General features: G+C 39.0%; 1 protein-coding gene across 3 annotated transcripts in view; it reads right to left on the bottom strand.

Moving 5' to 3' along the window:
• zbbx (zinc finger, B-box domain containing) overlaps positions 1-20,780 on the bottom strand; it is a 57,353-nt gene that overhangs the window by 16,863 nt on the left and 19,710 nt on the right. For all 3 annotated transcript variants that reach the window (XM_067594424.1, XM_067594425.1, XM_067594423.1), the window contains exons 8-14: positions 16,076-16,309; positions 13,946-14,171; positions 12,856-13,015; positions 9,074-9,177; positions 3,165-3,286; positions 2,919-2,977; positions 1,106-1,314 (exon numbers count right to left, since the gene is read on the bottom strand). In XM_067594424.1, the coding sequence (XP_067450525.1) occupies positions 1,106-1,314; positions 2,919-2,977; positions 3,165-3,286; positions 9,074-9,177; positions 12,856-13,015; positions 13,946-14,171; positions 16,076-16,309 (1,114 nt within the window). The remainder of the gene's footprint in view (positions 1-1,105; positions 1,315-2,918; positions 2,978-3,164; positions 3,287-9,073; positions 9,178-12,855; positions 13,016-13,945; positions 14,172-16,075; positions 16,310-20,780) is intronic.

Genomic DNA, 20,780 nt, shown 5'->3' with positions numbered 1-20,780 from the left:
TGTGTGCTTATTGTATAAAATGCAATCTAGCCTATTGTAAAATGGACGGGCACTACAGTCACAGCCACTTCTTTTATCTGAGTCTTCAGCTTCTTTAAAGGTAGAATTTACAGCTACATTCTCCTGTGGCCCCTTTCAGCCATTTTTCATGTTTTTTAACAGCAGCAGTAGTTACATTATTTTGAATTTTGCTTACACTGAAGTGACATTACAAAAAAATATGTGATGACTGACATTGCCACAAATCAGGCTTGGGAAAATTATGAAAACTAATACAAGATTATATATAAAAAAGAAAGGTCAGTTTTAGTGTAATTTGATATTATTTATGATGCATTAATATTGCATATTGTCTTTTGAATAAAAGTATTTTCTCAGACTTTAACTGAGAGGAATGAGTTCTTTTCACTCTAGAATCATAATTGAAGGAGTATTTCTCCAATAATAACTGACCTCCATTTTACCCCATTTATTAGTGTAACTGACTGTTTGTGGAGGAAAAGGTTATCTTGGTTGATTAGATAGTGACTGAAATTCTTTATCTGGATCTGAACTCCAAAGACCCCAAAAAACAAAATACCTGCTCACATTAGTTCAATATCCCCCAAAATACCTCTGTCAAGCTTTAAGTGACTGTGATGCCTGATGAAGGCAACATAGCAGAAAATGTTTGCTGAATAAAGCATGACACATTGGAAAAGAGTTGTGCAATGTGTTTTTATTTTGATGGACTTGCATTGAAGCTTGAACTGGTCTGCACCTCACTCTGTGTGCATTCTCAAAGTAAGAAAATGTTTCCCACTTTTGTTATTCCACCATTTCCATAATTTCATAAGCACTTCACACTAAATGAAACAATTTCTCTCCAGATCACCTGGGAGATGTATTCAAACCCAGTGACTTAAAATCATCAATTAACTGAGTAAGTCTCACACACGTGTTTGTGCAAGAAATAGGGTTAATTTAGGCATATAACAAATCAACTTTATGTTTTGGTGCAGTGCCCTTAAAACTGATCTTCAAACAGGTTCCATTCAAACCAACAATGCATCAGTTCACCATTTCTACAGAAAACTATAGAGAATGTATTTCTTTCACAGCTTACATTTCATTGAGTGTTCTGCTGGTGAAGCCTGAGGCTTTGATGGATGAAGCTTCTGAGGTGCTTTGCTTTGTGTTGATGCTCTAGACTGCCTAGATGGTTGTGTTCGACTGGGAGGAGAGAGGCTGACTCTTGAGAACCCACCACCGGTTAAGAGTGTTTGGGGCAGTAGCTCTCTTCCTTTGCTGGAGACCTCCTGAACAGAGGGGACCCTGTGCAGGAAATAACAATTTAATAAGTACAGACAGGATGTTAACACATGCTAGTAATGGTGTAATGTTTATCCACCAACGCATTGACACCAACCTGCACAACAATGTTCTTTCTATTGTTGGGCCTCAAACCACAAGGTCACACAGGGAAGGCCTACATGTAACCTGTGAGGCCTGACCACGAGGTGCTTTTTCCTTTGTTTCCCCCGAGACAAAGGAATATCGCCAAAATGCTCTTTACAGACAATGGAAGTCCATTGCAAACTCCATTTCCCAGGATGCTTTGCAATTTTACACCTCAGCAGGGAACAGTCAACATACAGTCTCTGATTGGCGGAGACGCTCCTGCACGGCGGAGCGTCCTGATGACACAGCCATGACATCACTGCCCCTTTAAAAACTGAGCTCGCCCTGAAACACACGCCTTTCCCATGTCGCTGAGCTAGGGGTAACTTCTGTTCCTCTGTAAGTCAGCCTGACTAAAGGCGGTACAACCCTGTACATAGCTGTTTGTGTTTTGTTTGGTAGAATTAGATTTTAGAATAGTTTTTATTGAATGAAGCATTTGTTAACTTTGTTAATTTTGCTAAGTTTAATAAACACTGTTATATCTTTAAAGAGAAGTTCTTTTGTCATTATTGTGTGTAACATATTGTGAAAAGTGGCTGATTGAAGGAGTCAGAGCTCAAATTCAACCCTTCTTTGTTCACCCTTGAATGTTGATATCTCTCAGATATTAACATTCTAGGTGAACTCCTTTTATGAGACTACCTTGTTTGGTTATTGGTCCCAGTTTAATTATCTATGATAATTATGAATTATTGCTAATAACTAAACACACTACTGCCCGTCCCAACACTATTTAGTCAAGATTGTCAAAAATGCATCACGTAAGATGACTGAATGTGAAAATAATTGCCGTCTTTGTTGTCAAAAAAGAACAAAACACATTTATCTGATTGAAATTGTATAAAAATTATTCTTGTGACTCTCAAAAATGTGTTTGTCACCTTATGAGTCTCATCTTTTACTAAATTTCTACATAGGCTCTTGTACAATTAAATGGATAACATGATTGCACTGACAAATTACTTGCCCAATAGACATCCACAATTGAATCAGCATGTTTGAACTTGAAAAATATCAGTGTTCCATCTTTTTAGACACCAAAAAACCAAGAAAGTTAGTTTTTGTATGTTTCTATAAGACATACTGTACATAGTCTATAAGACTTATTGTTGCACCACATGTACTGCACTGAAAAGCCTCCTCAATGATCTTATATTATATTATTATATTGGTAATGAATAAGCAAGACCTTGAACTTGCACCACTGATATACTGTTGAAACACACCTATTTCTGAGAAGCATAGGTTATTGCTGTTGACTACATGCTGAGAGATTTATTAATCGATAATAATAAGATTTCAACATTTGATGTAGAATTCTTTCGTCTATAAAGACCTTGTTCACTTGTACAGTCTGCATAGAAGACAGACGTATCCAGTTGAACTTGTGCTTCTTCACATAGGCCAGTGTGAATGTGGTTTTGTAGGCATCTGCAAGGGCACAACTGAAACTTTTTATTTAGATTGAGGCTTACTTTATGTTGTTGTCTGTCCTCTGTTCAGCAACAAAGACTCCGTTTGTGTCTCTGTCTGTCTGTAGAAAACAAAAGAAAACAGTGTGTTCACATGTGAATGAGAGAGAGAGAGAGAGAGTCTGTGAAGCCTTGTGTGCAGGTATAAATCTTCGTGTGTCTACTCACCCATGTGCCCTGTCTAGATTCACTGTGTGTTCACGTAGATAAAAGATTTTTGTTAAAATACAATGCATTTGTCCTTCTTACCTCATCCAGGACTTCTATGATGAGGCACGATTCAGTTGTAGTAATCTGAGGCTCAGTCCTGCTGCTGCTGACAGGGACAGCAAACAATGATGCACAGTAGCGATGAAAATCTTCCTCCTGGGCTATAAACGCACACGCACAAAAAAATCAAGACAGGGTGAGAGGGAAAGAGAGACATGTAATATGTTGCAATGTGAGGGTCTGAGGGCATTTGTTATTTTATTTTGTTTTTGTGGTTGCTGCCATTTTTTTCCAGAATTAAATTTTTATTATTTGTTAAGATACTGTCAGATGGACATAGAGTCACAGAAATTAAATTATTTCATAAATAAAGCAGTCTACAGTTAAATACATGAATTTGCTCTTTGATGATGAAATTGTAGTTGATGCAAGAACTCCCAATTCATCAGGCATTTATCATTCAACATTCGTATTGACAGAACCATTTATTATTAAATATGTATACTGGCCGATGTATCAATCACAGGCCAATCCCAAGACCCCTAAGTCTTCTGCTCAACTCTCAGTTCAACTCTCAACTTCTGGCCTCTAGCCAGCTTTGTCTATTGAATTTTTGCTATGCTTTGGCAGCACTGAGGGTGACCAAGTGCAAACTTGAATGACAAGTGATGGACACTGCTGTGATGGAAGATAAATGGGAAGCAAATCAAACTTATTTTTTGTTTTTTTTATTAAATGAAGCAAATCATTTATGAGAAAATGTATCAGGTCAATTATCCTTTCATCAAATCTGTTTTAGCACTTATTTTTTAATCCACAAAATATAAATGCTAAAACAGATTTGATGAAAGGATAAAAATCACTTCATTTGAACATAAGAAAGTATCACAACATAATATAAGATACTGTTTTATGGCACCACAGACAGTAAAGTGGACACAGAATCTTCATATTCTCTTTCAGTATGGATTTATATTGATATAATCCCAAAGCTAGCATAGTAGAAAAAAAGGCATTTCATGAGTGATGCGTGCTCTGTATTTTTTTTTTCAGGTACTTGTTACCAGTATCTCTCATCATTTCTCTGCCTGTTAAAAGATCCCAAGTGGACATGGATACATGATACCAACAGGGAAATGTTCTGTTCTTACACCCTATTCCACCAGGGATCAGAGGTCAGGGTCATGCAGAGCAGCACACTTGGGTGGTATTAATTTATTATCATGTTTCAGTTGAAAGATGTTGCTGTCAGCGCAGGGGCTGAACAGCGGTCCCCTCTGATCACACCATCCTGCTGCTTAAAGGAAAACAGACACCTGTATGTTCATGCGATTACCTGTGAATATGTGTTTATATTGAGCAAACATTGACACGTTGTTTCTATTCATATGGTTATTTACGCAGCAATACATCTGTGAATAAAAGGTACCACCAAATAAGTCATTGCTCATGAACACATATTCAAAATATTATTTACAATACTTTACAGTTCATCACACACTGTATGTTGAAATTTCCTTTTCTTTTGCTGGATTTGTAATTTTTTCAGCACATGACTTTCTATCGTTGTTCTACCACTGCAGGTTACCTATCTGTGCCACCCCCCTATTGTCTTTCATACTAACAATCCTTCTGTCACATCACCACATGGGTCTGACAGCTCAGGAAAATGAGAATTAAAAACAAGGGAGTGCTCCCCACATGATGCGAGAAAACAGCTTTTATTATTCATGGACACACGCATAACCCACCCTTTCATAATCAAAGAGAGGAGAGGAGGAGAAACTCTGCAACCTGTTGTAATTGGCATGCATTAGAAAAGTTTGAAGCAGGTGGAAGGAATAGTTTATCAGCTGCTGAACAGCTCCACATTTCCCAAAGACACTTCTGTCTTCCTCGCATCTGCATATCACTGAAACAATGGAATATCTATTATTAAATTGTGAGCAGAGAGATTCATGAAATTCATGATTTGAATAACTGTTTTTAGTAGACAATGGGCCTTATGCAAGAATATTTTTGTATTTTTATCCTGAAACTCTTACTTTTTTCTTTGAGGTTTGCTCGTATGAGTGTTCTATGTCGGATTCAACTGCCCGAACTTGTCCTTCATTTCAGCCTGGTAAATGTCACCTGTTCATGAGAGGGTAAACGTTTGTGAGATGTGATCATTTGCATAATCCACAGCCCTAAAATTGCCATTTAAGGCTCCATGTTCTGCTCTATTTGTAGGCGAGTTTCATTTACAAAAATGTTCCCAAAGAGTAAGAACACTATGCAGCTTCAAGTTGTGCTTTCAGAAATCAGTGGACAAAAACATAACAAAATTAGGATTGTTAGTAGTAGGAGATCGAAAACAATTAGAAAATATGAATCCAGCTGACATGTCATCAAAAACAATAGTGCAGAAAAAAGAACTGTGACAGAAATAACGAGGGAATACTTTGACATGAAGTTAGATGCTAAAAAATGTATTTCTAAAGCAAAGTGGTCCATGATGGGAGGCAGTCAAAGTATGTGAGAGTCACAGAAATATCAGATGAGAGAATAATATTGTCTACAGGCGATGTTACACTGTCAGCTGCAACAGAAGATGATACTGGACAGAGACCTGCAGAGAGACACAGAGGCAGCTGTCGGAGTGAGAGAAGTTTCCCAGCAACCACTGAAATGCAGAAGTTGCTGTGCCAATTAATTCAGATTATGGCATTATAATTGTAAGTGTTTCTCCCGTGTGAAGAAAGGCAGAGATGATCTATTCATAACACGTACGACAGGTCTGGACCACTCGTTCACACCTACGAGAAAATATTATGTACAAGAAAAATGATGAATGCTACAAATGTTCTTTTAATTCACTTGTAAGTGCATCTTAAGAATGAATCTGCTTGTACAAGTGGTTCTTGCATGAGGCCCATTGAAGGGTATATTTAAGAGCTTTCTTAAGAGTCAAATAACCATCTCATGAATGGTTTGAGATGTCAGGGACCTGTGTAACTTTTTAACTTGCCTTCAATTTGAAATTGCATTGTTTATACTGCTACTTCATGCAGTCATCTGAATCTTTTATGCTATAGATCTTTACATGTCAAATAAAATATATTTCTTTAATTTAATGCTCTAAGCAGAATCTTAACATGCCTTAGGGCAATATTTCTGATACATTTTTAATAGAAAATGTTATAAATACAAAAGTGTGCCATGCTCAGACTCTCATAACACACAATTTTTTAATTCTTGGGTTAATGAGAATTTTGGAACCAAAAACTGGGTCATGGGCCAGACAAGCCTGAGAAATCCTGCCTTGAGGAGCTCCCTCAGCAGAGCATTTTCCACTAAATATAACTGTGTAACCACTTGCAACAAGTAGTGTAATTAATTAAAGTAAATGACTGACTCAACTTTCAGACGCTTAAAGACCATCTGACCCAAACAGTCTGGTGCCCTCACCATTATAATGTATCTAGAGGTTATTCCTTCTATTTCATGTTTGTGTTTTTGTGTGCCCAGCAGTAAACAAGGAATCCTCCCAGAGATTACTGTTGTGTTATCAGGTCTTTTTCCAAAAGAAATCTTGTTCTAGGCAACACTGGGAGAAATAAGCTTGTTTGAAGAACTAGCGCAGTGCCTGTTCAAACCATGCCTGTTCAGAACGGGCCAAGTGGTTATTATTTGCAGAGAACCACATATGTACGTATCAATTGATGAACGTATCAGTTAGAACAATAAAGATTTAATAAATTAAATAGTTTTAATCCAGACAGAACTTCACCAGTGAGACTAAACAGAGGTTGAACCGTAGAAACAGTTTATGGCTTTCCATTGGTTGATTCTTCTGCCAATCAAATGTGTCTGTGCTCCTATTAGCTAGTTTTACTGCCTTTGTCTCTATTTTTTTCTTCTATTTTTTCGTGTGTGCACGTTCTTCTCTCTCAAGCAGTTTAACTGTGCTGGGAGGCGTGCCTTTGTAGCGCTCAGCAAGTCAGAGCTCAGAATCCCCACCTCGCTGTGATTTTATAGTGTTTATATCAAACAGCCTCCGCTGCTATCAGACACGGAGCTGAGCAGCTCGCTGTTCACTTGTTTTTTCAAAGTTTATTAAATGTGTTGTGTGTCCAAACTCGACACTGCACTTCCTTAGGTCCTCAGCAGTACACCCGTCAAGTATGGAGTTGAGTCAGAGCCCAGAAGCCCTGGCCTGCTGTAATGTGTAATGTATATCAAACAGTCCCCGCTGCAATCAGACACGGAGCTGAGCAGCTCGCTGTTCGCTTGTTTATGCTAAGTTTATTCATATAAAATGTGTCACATGTCCAAATTGCACCATTGCACAAAAGAGTGTCTGTCTCCTCAGTAAATCACCTGATAAGTGTTTGATGGTTGGTTTTTTATGCTTTAGAATGTAACCACTATGAAACAATCAGAAAATAACGTGGTATTTCTCTCATTCATGGGCTTTCTCTCTCTCAGAGAAAACTTTCCAGTGCTGTCTCTCTGTCACTCACTCATGTGCTCAGTTTTTTAAAATGAGTCAGGAAACCAACAACAATGCCTAGTTTTTAATGTTATCATACATAGAGAGATGTCGTCCCCTCCTCTCTCTCATGGCAGGGTTGCACAGCTAAGATCATGAGATGCAGTAGCAGAGCCCAGAAGCCCCACCCTGCTGCTGCAGATACCAAATTGCACCAAATTCGACATGGCACTCCCTTTGTTCCCCAGCCATACATCCACCAAGTGTGGAGTTGATCAGGTGAACAGTTCAAGAGATTCATGAAGGACATACAGACACACAGACATACAGACAGAGATTCCTTCCTTTAGTAGATAAATCAACCAGAGTGCAGGAAGAGAGAGAGTGATTTTGGATTGGATTTATAAAAGTGCAACTCATGGTTGAATGACAGGCATTATTAAAGATACTGGGGCAGGCAGAGCAAGAAGTAAGAAAAGTTTAAAGCTGCCTATCTGCGTATGAAAGTTGCAATACTTAGGAGACAAGAGCTATTTCAAGTGTAGTGTTACTTTTTGGACTGTTGTTAAGGCATCTCTGCTTTGTTGACACTGTGGAGAACTCCAAGAGATAATGTTAATTTATAACATAGTAACTAGAGGACACTCTAGTTACTTAGAAATGTTAGTCATAATTCTAATTTACCGTATCAAATTTGTCCAGTTGCCTTGCCACATATTAAATATTATTTTTGGGGAGCACAGGGAACTATTATGGCCTTGAAGATTTTGAAATAAACAACTATTTGAGATAGACAGCGATGGGGAAGGGAGCAGACAAGGACTTGCAGATCCTAACGAGGCCAGGATTGGAGTGAATCTCGATTGATGTGATGAGAGGCAGTTGACAGCCCCAGGGTCCAGAGGTTTGGAAGGGAAGAGATAACCCTGGTCTACCCGTCTCCTGACAGCCTCGGCTGGGGGCCAGACAGCCAGGACACTCCCCTGACTGATGAGCTCCAGGCCATGAGCTTCAGACTGCAGGCCGACCCCCACCCCCCTCTCCCTGCCCCATTCCTTACCCAGGCAGAGTGCAACCTGTCAGGCATGAGCCGCCTCTAACGGCCCTCTGCCCACACAATCACAGCCAGTGATTACCCGTCACACCGCCATGGATGGATGGGCAGGCACTGATACGTCTGACCCGCTGAGAGGGAGAGGTTTTTTACTTTTGCTACCATGTGCTTGTATATATATGTGTGTGTGTGTGTGTGTGTGTGTGTGTGTGTGTGTGCATTTGCAGGTCATCTGTCAAACCATTCTGTCCTTAACCGTTTCTTTGTTTGGTTTGAGAGACTGTTTGGGTATGTGTATCAGAAACGGGGTCCGTATACCAAAAACACACGACTGTCAAAGCTGTATGTCAACATCCCATTTTTGTGTCAAAGGGTACTTAAACAGACGTGTGTGTGTGTGTGTGTGTGTGTGTGTATTACCTGTTAGGCTACTTGCAGTCTCCTCCTCAGTGTTTGTGTTAGGCGACAGTGATTTTAAATCTCTACCAAAGACCAAGGATGGATGATCAATTTCGATTGGTGTTCTGGAAGCAAAATTAATTGATAAATACAATAAATACAAAATAAGTAAATTAAAAAAGCAAAACCTGTAAACCCGGGGACCACAGACAAAAAGATAATATGGATTGAATAACAAATTATTTTCCTCTTTTCAGTCAGTCACTCCCTTACCCTGGAGCCTGGATGGGTGGATTGATGAAAACATGCATGCATACATTCATGCGTCCAGGTTTAGTTTTCTTTTCAGATCTGCCCCTCTAAACAACACAGACCAGTGTCCTTCACACTATTCCTCTTTATTTCCCCTGTTACCCCTTTTTACTTCTTTTCAGTCTAATCTGGCCAAAGTGCAAGACCAGTGAGAGGGCCTTTATGAGCACCTTCAAGCCCTCAAGCTGCCCATAAGGGGTGACTGGGGAAGTTACTTGCACTTTACATCCTTTCCTCTTGCTCAGTCCTCATACTCAATCCTGGCAATATTTATCTTTTTCCCCCCTATTTAATGTACTCAGAGGGTTATATTTAATCCTGTCCCTCATATTTCTTTTGTTATCCCTTTGCTCCATCCCTCTCTTTTTCTCCATATATACAGTACTTTACATGCAGTAGCTTCACTAGCTTTAGGCAGTTTGCATTTAAGGTTTTGCTAGAGAGCAGGGAAAAGAGGCATGTCTTGCATTTTTACCTTCTTTTGGAGACATGTTTGAAACCATTCTGATAGAGATTCCATATTATATATAATATTGAATGATTTTGGAAAAAGGCACACGATGGAGCAAGTGGATCAAGAGACCTTCAACTGATAGGACCCCTGGAGAAATGTCCTTGAGGAAGGATTTTGAATCCTTAACAAAATACCTTTTGCCCTGTAAGGAAGAGCCTGAAAAGACTGTTTCCTTACAGTAATCAATACAGTGTAAAATTTCAATTCAATTCAATTATTTCCAAGTATCTCTAAAGGGATAAAGTGAGATAATATGACTATACCTACAGTAGATGCTATTTGGAGACAAATTATGGAACTGCAGTAATGAATGAATAGGTGATGCACTGTTAAGTGATCTATAAGACATGCTCTGTCAACTCGACACGCTTTGTCAGCTCGTATTTATGATACAAAAACAAGACTTAATTTAGGTTTAAGCATTTTTTTAAACACGCCTTAGACTAATGGAAATACCCATGTTTGATGCCCTTTGCTATAAAGCAAAAAAAGCGAGCGGGATCTGACAGAGATGAGTTCTCCAATAGGACCATTATTGCTGCTATATTTTCCCTGTGGACAGAGGTTAGCTCAATCAAATCAGACATTTGTGCCAGAAGTGCTTTAAGGAAGTCACTTCATCTATCAGAGGTGATATTTTTCCACCATGGATCAAACTATTCAAGCTTTGATTTCTGTACTCAAAGCTAAAACTTTGGCTCAAAGTAACTTGTCATGGTACAGGTCAAACTAACTGCTTCAGACTAGTCACACCGTACTCAGAATACAACTGACAGCTGGAAGTCAGAAAAAATAAACAGCTCACAAAGAAATGTGAGGTTCGCTAGAGGAATGATGTAAAAATACAGGGGATGGCTGACACAAGAAGGAAACAATCCATGGACTTAACATTTTTTGTAGATAGAGTTGTTTAAATCCCTGCTAGAATCTACTGTGTGTATCCTTAGGCATAACATTTCCTCTGAATATTTTGAGTTTTTATCTTTTTCAAACTAACTTCTTATTATTTTCTCACACAAACTTGGAGCAACATTATCACCCCATTGGAGACAGGCCAAGGATGGCTCTGTGGTCATAATAAGCTACTTGTGTTTTGTGTAAGTAGGCGACTGTTCCTTATTGTGTACAGGCCTAATATGGTGACTCAGAGATAGTTATTTTTTTAATTTTGAGAAAGATTTATGTATCTAAAGTAAGCATAAAGGCCTTATAGATTACCTGTGCTACACTAGGAGAGAAAGTATTTAAATTAATTAACCAAATATCTTTTTCTCTGGATAAGAAATAACTAAAATAGTTTTAAATTTGGCAGTATAAGTCGAGCACAGTTAGGTCAAGTCGTACAGACGCAGGTAGGGGTCAGTTCTGAATCTCAGTTCCATTCCTGTGCAGACTTTTATTTCAGGGTTCAGTGCCTTGATCACAGATACTTTGACTCTGGCAGTTGATGGAAGGGCGAGCATTCACTTACCCCACCCAGACTGCCAAGCAAGCTCAGAAAATCAGACTGATGCTCCCTTTATTCACCAGCTTGCATTCTGTAACCTGCAGGTCCACCATGAATCTAACGAGGTGGTGGAGTTTACGACTCTAATAAAGCTCGCCACTTTTAGCAAATTCTTTAAAACACCCAACATTCCCTCCTTCCTTCACTCTCCTTCCCACTATTATAGAAGCTTGTTAAAATTCAACCTCTCACTCTTTTTTCTTTTCCAGTCAGCCAGTCTCTCTGTCTCTCCATTAAGCTCTGCCACCATCACCGCTGCAGGCTTATTGCACTCTAGATTGGCTCTCTAGTCTATCCCACAGTTAAAGGCTGCTACAGCTGGGGACTTACAGCATTCCAAGCTCAGGCAGTCAGCAAGCCTTAAACTGCACTCTGCTCTCCTCTCCTCCGGCCTGCTCTCCAGTGGGCTACTCTGCCCAAAAGGAACCGCTTAAATAAAGGGCTATAATAATGGGACCTGCTGAAGCCAAGCCCTCAGGCAGTCTACTGCGCAATAAGTGCTGAGAAACTGCTTTGTACACTGGTGGCTTATGTAAACTGACTACAGAGAGGCAGGACAGGCATGTGCAGTGGCAAAAGAAGGTGGTGTGTGTGTGTGTGTGTGTGTGCGCAAGTGTGTGTGCATGCCTGTGTGTATGTGGTATATAGTAATAGAATAAATAAGTTGTTACTAAGTGACCTCTCTTTGTGTCTATTAAAATGTTGGCATACACACTACAATTGTCTGATGTTGACATGTAGGCATGATTCAATAAAAGTGAAAATAATATGCAGTGTAACATCTAAAAAATGAAGAAGAAAAAGATAAAAAATAAAAAAGTAAGATAAAAAATGTGTGAACTCTAGTACTGCTGCATCCTTAGAATTAGAAAAATTGACAGAACAGTTCAAATAAAATCACCATAGTATCATCTGTTTGCTCTAAAAAAAAGTTAGAGGGTAGGATAGTGTGAACATTATAAGCCTTACATTACTACACTAAACACATTCAACACATCAATAAATGAATGGCATGACCAAGTCCGTATTGTGTAGACACTCAAAGTTTCAAGGCAACATAAAGTTTGTATCTTGTTTGGGGACACCTTTTCTTCCAAGAAATGATTGAATTTACTAAGTCCATTCAAAACTCTGGCTTCTAGCTGAAATGGGCACAACATGTACATATCCTTTCTATTGTCACCTAAATTAAGTTGCTTGAATTTTTTATTGAAAAAAATCCAGTCATATAGACTTCTTTTTCAATATCCATTGTGCCACTCAACACTACATTGCAATCTTAACTCACCATTCTCTATAGTTCCCCATCAACTTTGTTTGACTAATGCATGAAGTTTATTCAGCACGCACTAAGAAATAGCTGAACATACTATGATACATACTATGACTTGAAAACCTTCCCGTTTTGTGAAGTAACAGTTGCATCAGCTTGGAATCATCAGTTAGCATGTGCATTGTCTTTCTGTGTACCTGCGGTGCTTCTTGAGGATCAATCTGTCCATGTAGGTAAGGCTGTTTTCCATGAACTCCACCCTGATAGGTACCCTCCCTTCTCCACCTCCTCTTTCTCGTCCTTCAGCTCCTCTGTCTGGAGAGAGGTCAGCTTGGGTCGCCATAGCTGACACCGATACTGGAGAAATATACAAAAAATAAAGTTAAGGTAAACGAGAGAAGAGGAGGAAAACATAGCCGAAAGTAAAGAAAAAGTCAGACAAAGGTAGAAAAGGAAACATCATTCGCCAGCTTCTCAACACCTTCCTCAAAACACCTCCCCTCAAGAAGTGAGAAAACACCTTGTCACCACACCAAGAGTGCCAGAACATAAACAAACAGGAGAGAGCCCAATGGGAATAAGAAAAAGACGTACACAATACAAAAGGAACACAGCAAGCATATGAGAGGAATAGAAAGATAGAGGTAAGAAAGAGAAATGTTATGATTGTACTCCAGACACTTTGGCAGTCCGCAGTGGCAGCTTTAAATTGGGCCTGGGTGCCACTGGCCTGACAGAAATAATTAGGGCTGGAGGGGCTAGCAGCAATTTGCAGAGCAGAGCGAAGGGAGAGAGGAGCAGAGTCTGTCCAAGCAGTAAAGCAGAGAAAATAGGAGGCCTAATGAAAAGCACAAACACCTAGACACATACACACAGAACCTGGAATAATAGCACTAATAATACACACCCACATAAACCCAGACACACAAACACTGTTGCACATGCGCACATGTAGAAACAGCATGTGTGAAAAGGCATAGAAATGGCCTGATGCAGTGGAGCTTGTACAAATACGCACACACACACAGCTGAGGCGATTAGTGCTGTGGTGTGGAGTAGGGCCACCCCTAACACTCCTCTAATTATCTCAATATGCAACAGCCATGGATTACCCTCCTACTGCATTGGTAAGCACTTTCTATAAGGCCTTAACAGATCAGAGCACAGACAGGGAGAGGGGGAGCAGGAAAGCTGAAGAGTTGGTGAAAATGGGGGAGAGGGAGGAGTGTGGGAGAGAAGAAGAGCAGAGAGAGAAGAGAAGGATGTAGCAGGCACCATACACTACACCTGGTCGAACAGGTTTCCACATTGCGTCCTGTATCATGGGTTCTCCTTCTCCATTGCTCAACTCTCCTCTCCACTGTCTGAGAGCCTCCTGGAAAGATCTTGCAGAATCCTCCTCATCGTACTCTCCTCCAAGTAGAGAAGTGGAAAAACCCTTCTCGTCCTCCTTTTTCTGCCCATCTTCAGTCATTTCCACCTCTTTCTCTTCTCCATGATTCACAACCAACACCTGTAACAAAAACAATATCTACTGAAATGGATGGAAAAATGTGAGGTAAGGCTAAGAAGCTTCCCTTCGAATACTGGCCTAACACAAAAATTAAATCTGTATGCCTGTGTACTTTACCTTTGCACTATTAATTTATTAATAAGTGCAAAATAATGGAACAGACAGTTAATGAGATTTTTCAAGGCAACATGCACGTAATTGTCAGCCAATTCTGGAGACAAGGACAAGAAAAATGTGATTTATATAAAATTAGACTTCAAAATAGTAGCTCTGTGGGAGTAAATGTAGACAAAAATTCCAATTCAAAAGGTGCTCATTGCAGTAGTTCGTAATCACATTGTCAAGAAAACAATGCTGAGTTAAATGGCTCAATGGCCTTATTTATCATACATACTGTACTCTAAGTGTCAAGTGTCGTAAGTAAACACAATCTGCTTGAAACACAACATACATTACAGTAACATTTGTCCTTAAAGGAACCCTCATAATATATTACATGTGTTCTTGGATCTTCAAATGAAATACTAAAATTAGGGGATCTATGCTACCAGTCTACTCATTCTACACACCATTAAAAATACTGCAATTTCTGAAAATGGATTACACCTATTTATTTTTAAAAAATGAGTCTCAAGAATATGCAGCTGTGTACAGCGGGTTCATATGTTAACATATTCAGTCTATTATTGCTAGTTACAAGGATTTACAGCACATTCATGTCACTGTTAAGTCAAGCAGTTGTTGTAGTTGTTGGTCCTCAGGTTGCTAGGTTATTTGATAGGCCTTAGCTCTATTTGAGGACTGAACATATTACGTTGATATATGTACACCTATCTTCTCAGTACCGTCTGACCCTAACTGTTTGAAATGACTGCTGTGTGAATAAGGTCAACTGAGCTCTGTGGTGTAAAGAGTCTGAAATGTCAATCTAACTGTTTTTGCCAGACCTAGACTGTTGGGGGGGATTTTTTAGTCCAAAGGTACATGCAGTTCACAAGCCTGCCTGTAGATACAGCCTGTGGATATAGCGTCAATTAGGGTTTGTTTGAAGTCTTTTCAATTGACTCACAGGGTGCAGAGGTAAAACTCACACAGTGCAGAGGTTTGTTTGACATGTTTCTGCTGTGTTGTCACAGCAAGTGAACTATAAATAGAGATGAAAATTATACCTATTTGTAAAAAAAAGTATTGTTGGTATAAACAAAGCACAATTTTCATTTCTCAAAGTTGTGAAAATTGTAAAAAGAAAATGTGGATGCAAACTATCAAACTATATATTGCATAATGTTGCTATACAGTAACATTTGTGCTCAAAGATTCTATAGTTACCTAATAAAAGATGAACAAGCATTTGAATTTGACTGAAGCCCAAATAGCAGATTTGGAAGATACAAGTTCTGGTGTAAAGAACCTGACGTTGTAAAGAAAAAAAAAGACTGAAATGCATAAATATATTATTGTCTTGTGATGGGTTGACTTGTAACATTTTGCATTCAAAGCTTCTTGTCCAGATTTAACACTTAGACAAATATCCCTTGAGTTGTAAAAAGCTAACAACATGAGGAGGCAGAAGAAAAGCCACATACCAAGATGGAATTAATAAAGTCATAGCTCATCTTATTAATATTTAACTGTTATTTCAACATTTTCTAAGAGGCATTTTCCTCTTTTGTTTCCCCACAAACTCAATACAGTGTGCCTTTTTTTGTCAAGTGGCAGGAGAGCAAAAATCTGTTCACAGGACACCAAAGTGGGTCCTACAGTGTTGTGTAATGTGGTATGTTAGGAGTGCATGAATGTTAAATGTGCTTTAATGTTTGAGATGAAATGTGTGTATGACTGCTGCATGTGCTAGATTAAGTGCAAGTATGTGTGTGACAGTAACAGTGGATGTTGCCACCTACCTGGCTGGGATCAGAGTGCAATTGTGTATGTTTTGCTATAGCCTCTGTTCCAATTTCTGGTTTTTGATCTCCTTGTCTTTGGGTGGTATTACACAAAAAGGGATGATTGTGATTGGGTTCAGAATTGGGACTGGATTTTTGACTTGTAAAGGTACTGGGATAGGAACTAGGGTTCATCTGTTTCTGGAAGCAGCTGACAACATCCCGCGTGCTCACATGAGTCTGTATGTCTGTCTGTAAAAGAAAGCCATAGTACATGAAATTAGATCAACCTTGTTGTTACTGAACAAAATGGCTGTACCTTGCACTTTGTGACAGACGTGATACATTTTATGTAAAATACACAAAATAAAATAGCATGGGAAATTTAAGGAATCAGGAGTAAATGAGAAAAAGAAAAATAATACGTTGCATAAAAAGCAAACTAACTGCAAAGACTAGAAAGTGCAGCACAATGCAAGGTTATAAAAATGTGTTTTAGGTTTTGAAAGACTGAAGGGATTCAATCAAACCACAAATGTTATATTTTTTCATAACATACATTAGGCCCTTACAGGAATGCTCAGTCCCCTGTCATATGTTTACACACACACACACACACAAACACACAAACACACACACACAACACACACACACACAAACACACACAAATGAACCGATTCTGTCCAATCTGATACTCTCTGATACCTGTTAGAGAAAGAGAAGGAACAAGAGTGAATAGGTAGATGTTTCATCAGCAGTGCTGCTCTTGTCACCACTGCCCACAACTGTGATCAACAACAACAACAACAAAGCATCTGACTTGTCAAACTGTAGAAGTGTTAAATCTGTCACAGAATTTTCACAGATTAAGATAAAAAAATATCTTACCAAGCAAGTTCTACTTCATGCTCACTAACAACATGAAGATGATAAGATGAGGTCACTGTAGACAGCTGCCATGAACCCCAGAGGTTACAACCTAATCATTTTAAGTGCTTATACTTCTATCTAGCTTAACCTTGAAAGTCATAATGATGAATTCCACTTTATAGAGTTAATGTATGCACCTTTATTTTATGTAAATGAAACCACACTGAGATGGTTCAGAGAGACACTGTGCTCAATGCTCAGATCACATGACCAAGCTGGCATCACACTTTATGTCTATTGCCTTTACATTACATCCACCCTATTTTATACACAAAACAATACAGATCTATTGACAAACTCTGCCCAATCATGCATCACACATGCACCAGTCCTCCTTTTTCATTTACATATAGTCTGCTCAGATATCTCCATCCTTATGGACAAGAGAAAATGGGAAGCACACTGCAAGAGTGCAGATTGATTTTCTCTATACCACAGGGTGAATTCATTATTCTTTTCCATTAATCACCAATGACCAGTAGGGCTGCTGAAGTTAACCGGTCTGTAGACTGTTATCCTGCCCTTGAAAGTGTCCAACAGAACCACACAAACAAATGTGGATTCATGGAAACAGGGGGGAACATACACAGAAAGCTTGAAAACAATTACACAGAGTTTAGGCTCAGCAAGGAAGCATCATTTTGGTCATTTTATAATACAGGACATTTTATTGCCTTTTTTCAATTCTTGTCACCTTTGCTGCAGGTCACTGACAATTACTGTCACTATAATAGAGCTTTTGCAGAAGTTCAATAAGAAAGATTGTTTCTCTTGTGTTTTCTGTTTTATTCCTTCTGACTTTTTATCTCTTTCTCACTTGCACTGTTGTCATTTTTTTAGCCACCAATTTATTTCACTGACATCTAACCACAGATGACAACCGTGGTCATTATATATAATTCATGGGGAGACTGAGTTGTGGTTTTGCTTCATATTGACATGTTGCCATGCAGAAAAGGTGGTGGGCAGCTGAAGATATGCAAAGCCCTTGGCAAACAAAGCCTATCAGCATCTTTGTCAGTGAACAACGTGAGTAACAAGTGGAAACTGGTTTATGCCATTTAGGCACCAACAAAGGCTGTGTCAATGGGAAAAATAAAAGGCTTACTTTTCTTGAGTACTGTTTTCGTCTCTCAATACTAAAGTAAAATTCAAAAACCCACCATGTTTTCATGTTTTACTCTGCTGGGATGTGACATAGTGACTATTAGATCCAGACACAAAACAATATGTCAGACCATATGATAGACAACATATCTGTAGGCTATCTTATTTTTGATCCTGTACTTTCTGTATCTTATCTTAAATCATTTGATGTTGGGGTTACCATATTGATCAAGAAGCAAGCTTTTGCATTTTCTGACAACACTTCTACATGAATGTGGAAATTTTGCCACTTATGTGATGCAAGTATGTGCACAGCTGTGCTTTGACAGAACCCCTGGCATCATAGAGAGCTGGGTTGACAATGATCCCATGTCCACATTTTCATTGTATCCATGCTGATGATGGTGGAAGGATTTGATGGATCGTTGAGGGCATTAAGCAGTACACTTTAAAGGCTCATAGTTGGCTGTTCAAACCAGCAGCTTAGCTGGCCTGTGATATGATCAACCACCTGATAAATCTGCATCCATGAGATGATGAGATGATTTTCCCATTTGTGTGGAGCTTGACTGTCACCTAGGCAGCATGGAATCATCTTTTACAGCATGGGGCCTGGATTAACTCTGTGTTGTAATGGTAAGTATATATGGGTTATAATGATTTCTCTGTTTGCCCTTGAAATTGAATAAATAAGTGAGCTCAATACTTGTCAAACAAATATGCATTCATTGTGTCACATTTAAAGGAGGCCTCTTGCAGCACAAGATCACTACTTTTGGCAACACCAGACATTTTCCCCTGCAGGATAGAAACACCATCATGCATTTGACATCTCCTGGCCAGGAGCTTGTTGTGTTTTCTGCTTTGTAGCTATGAAGTTTGTGTGTGTGTGTGTGCCTGCATGGATGTCAATAGGTTGTTTGTCCATTTGTAGTGGAGATGATAGGTTTTGCTCTGTGTTTTATTGTTTCTGTTTACCTGCCCAGGGACTACAGATGGAAATTAGCTGGTAGCTAAATTTGGTACAAAGCATATTTTCTCTTTGTTTGAGATTAATGTATTTTGTACATGGTCCCTGATATAAATACATTTAATAAACTAAACTATGCCTGTGATGGCTTCTGCATCTGGTCTTGAACAGTTGCACAAGGTAATATTGTGATTATAGATGGATATATATGTATTCATCCAATCTGGAAAATAGACATGTTCTTGGTCTGAAATATGAAAGCAGAGAGCGCTCTTTGAGGTGACTCTACTGAATTGGTTCATTCAGCATCTTGAAAGAGGGAACTTGCCCATGGCCATGAAGTCTTTAAGAATCAAATCTTTACAAATAATCCTACAAGCCTGGGGACATTACTTTCCTCATCTTCACACCCTGTGATGGCAAATCTTTGCGTCACCAGAAGTATTAAACAATACAACTGTTGAAGCCATTCTTCCTGCTCTGTTTCTCTTTCTGGTCACCAGCTAACTGTGCTTACAGGTGCACATCAATGGACACGAGGCATCTGTATGCTTAAAACTAAGAGCTTATCAGATTGTTTAAGTAGGCATAGCTTTGAACTTCTCTCTCAAGCTCTATTTGTCATTATTAAGAAGACTTTTGTCACGTTTCCTGTGTATGAACAAGTTCAACAAGATGAATGCCTTTGCGGTGACACTGTCAGAAAGTTTGTGTCATTATCCCTATTTGTCTGATTCATTATGCATCGTAAAGAATTTGTTGACAATGCACTTGTCACAGACAGTTTTTTCAGAGTTACAAACCTCTCAAGATTTGTCCATTTGTCATTCATTTTGGACAAAGTTATTAGCTTGCTTCTGACAATAAAGCAGCATAAATAACATGTTTTAAAGCTCTGAAAAATGTGCCATTCACAATCTTAATCTGTCTGTGTAAAGCAGTGCTGGATGCAGTTATTGAGTTTATCCTTTTTTCGAGCTAGAGATAAGTGAAGAATCTGTTCAACCTACCATGACCAACAGATTTGACCACTAACTCATGTCCATTGGTAACAGCAGCAGGGGAGTGTTAGAAATATTATTTGGTAGGCCTACAGTACAGTTTCTTCAAGCAACATACTGTAAGAACACTGACTGAAGTGCTGTTTGCTCTGTAGCTTTTACTAAATCGAGTTTGGTTTGGCTTAATCTGTTTTTGACTGGGGGTGATTGTCAACCAGACAAATTTAACAAAAGGCAAATGGGTTATCATTAAGTTAATAATAGGTATATATACAGGCAAACATTATTTTATCAGATGTTGTGGACACAAAGCCATCTTAATGTTTAAATTAATTTAATTTGAATGAATTATCTATGATATAGACCTCAGACTCGACATACTGGACAACATCACACATCCGAGGTTACCCTAATCATGCTAGTGGATAAAGAAATCCCCACTGCCCACATTTATATCAACTTTGAATTGTGCACAGGAAGTTCATCTGTCAGTCAGAGAATCAAGGGTTCCACATCGCAACGTTTCCCCAACATCTAAGTGGAGCTACCACTACCACTGCTTACATGGTACGGTATAGTTACTTTTCTGCAGTTGAATCATCACATTTGACTTCCTTTTTAGTGGGCAAGGAAACTAAAATTTCTCTTTAAGGGGCCACAGCATGCAAGTGATGCAGGGCAGGCTTTGTGATTTTCATGTGATCAGGCTTTGTGT

This window comes from Thunnus thynnus, chromosome 7 (assembly GCF_963924715.1).
Source record: "Thunnus thynnus chromosome 7, fThuThy2.1, whole genome shotgun sequence".
Taxonomy (NCBI): domain Eukaryota; kingdom Metazoa; phylum Chordata; class Actinopteri; order Scombriformes; family Scombridae; genus Thunnus; species Thunnus thynnus.
The sequence above is the reverse complement of the archived record's forward strand: the minus strand, read 5'-3'. Positions and strand labels throughout refer to the sequence as shown.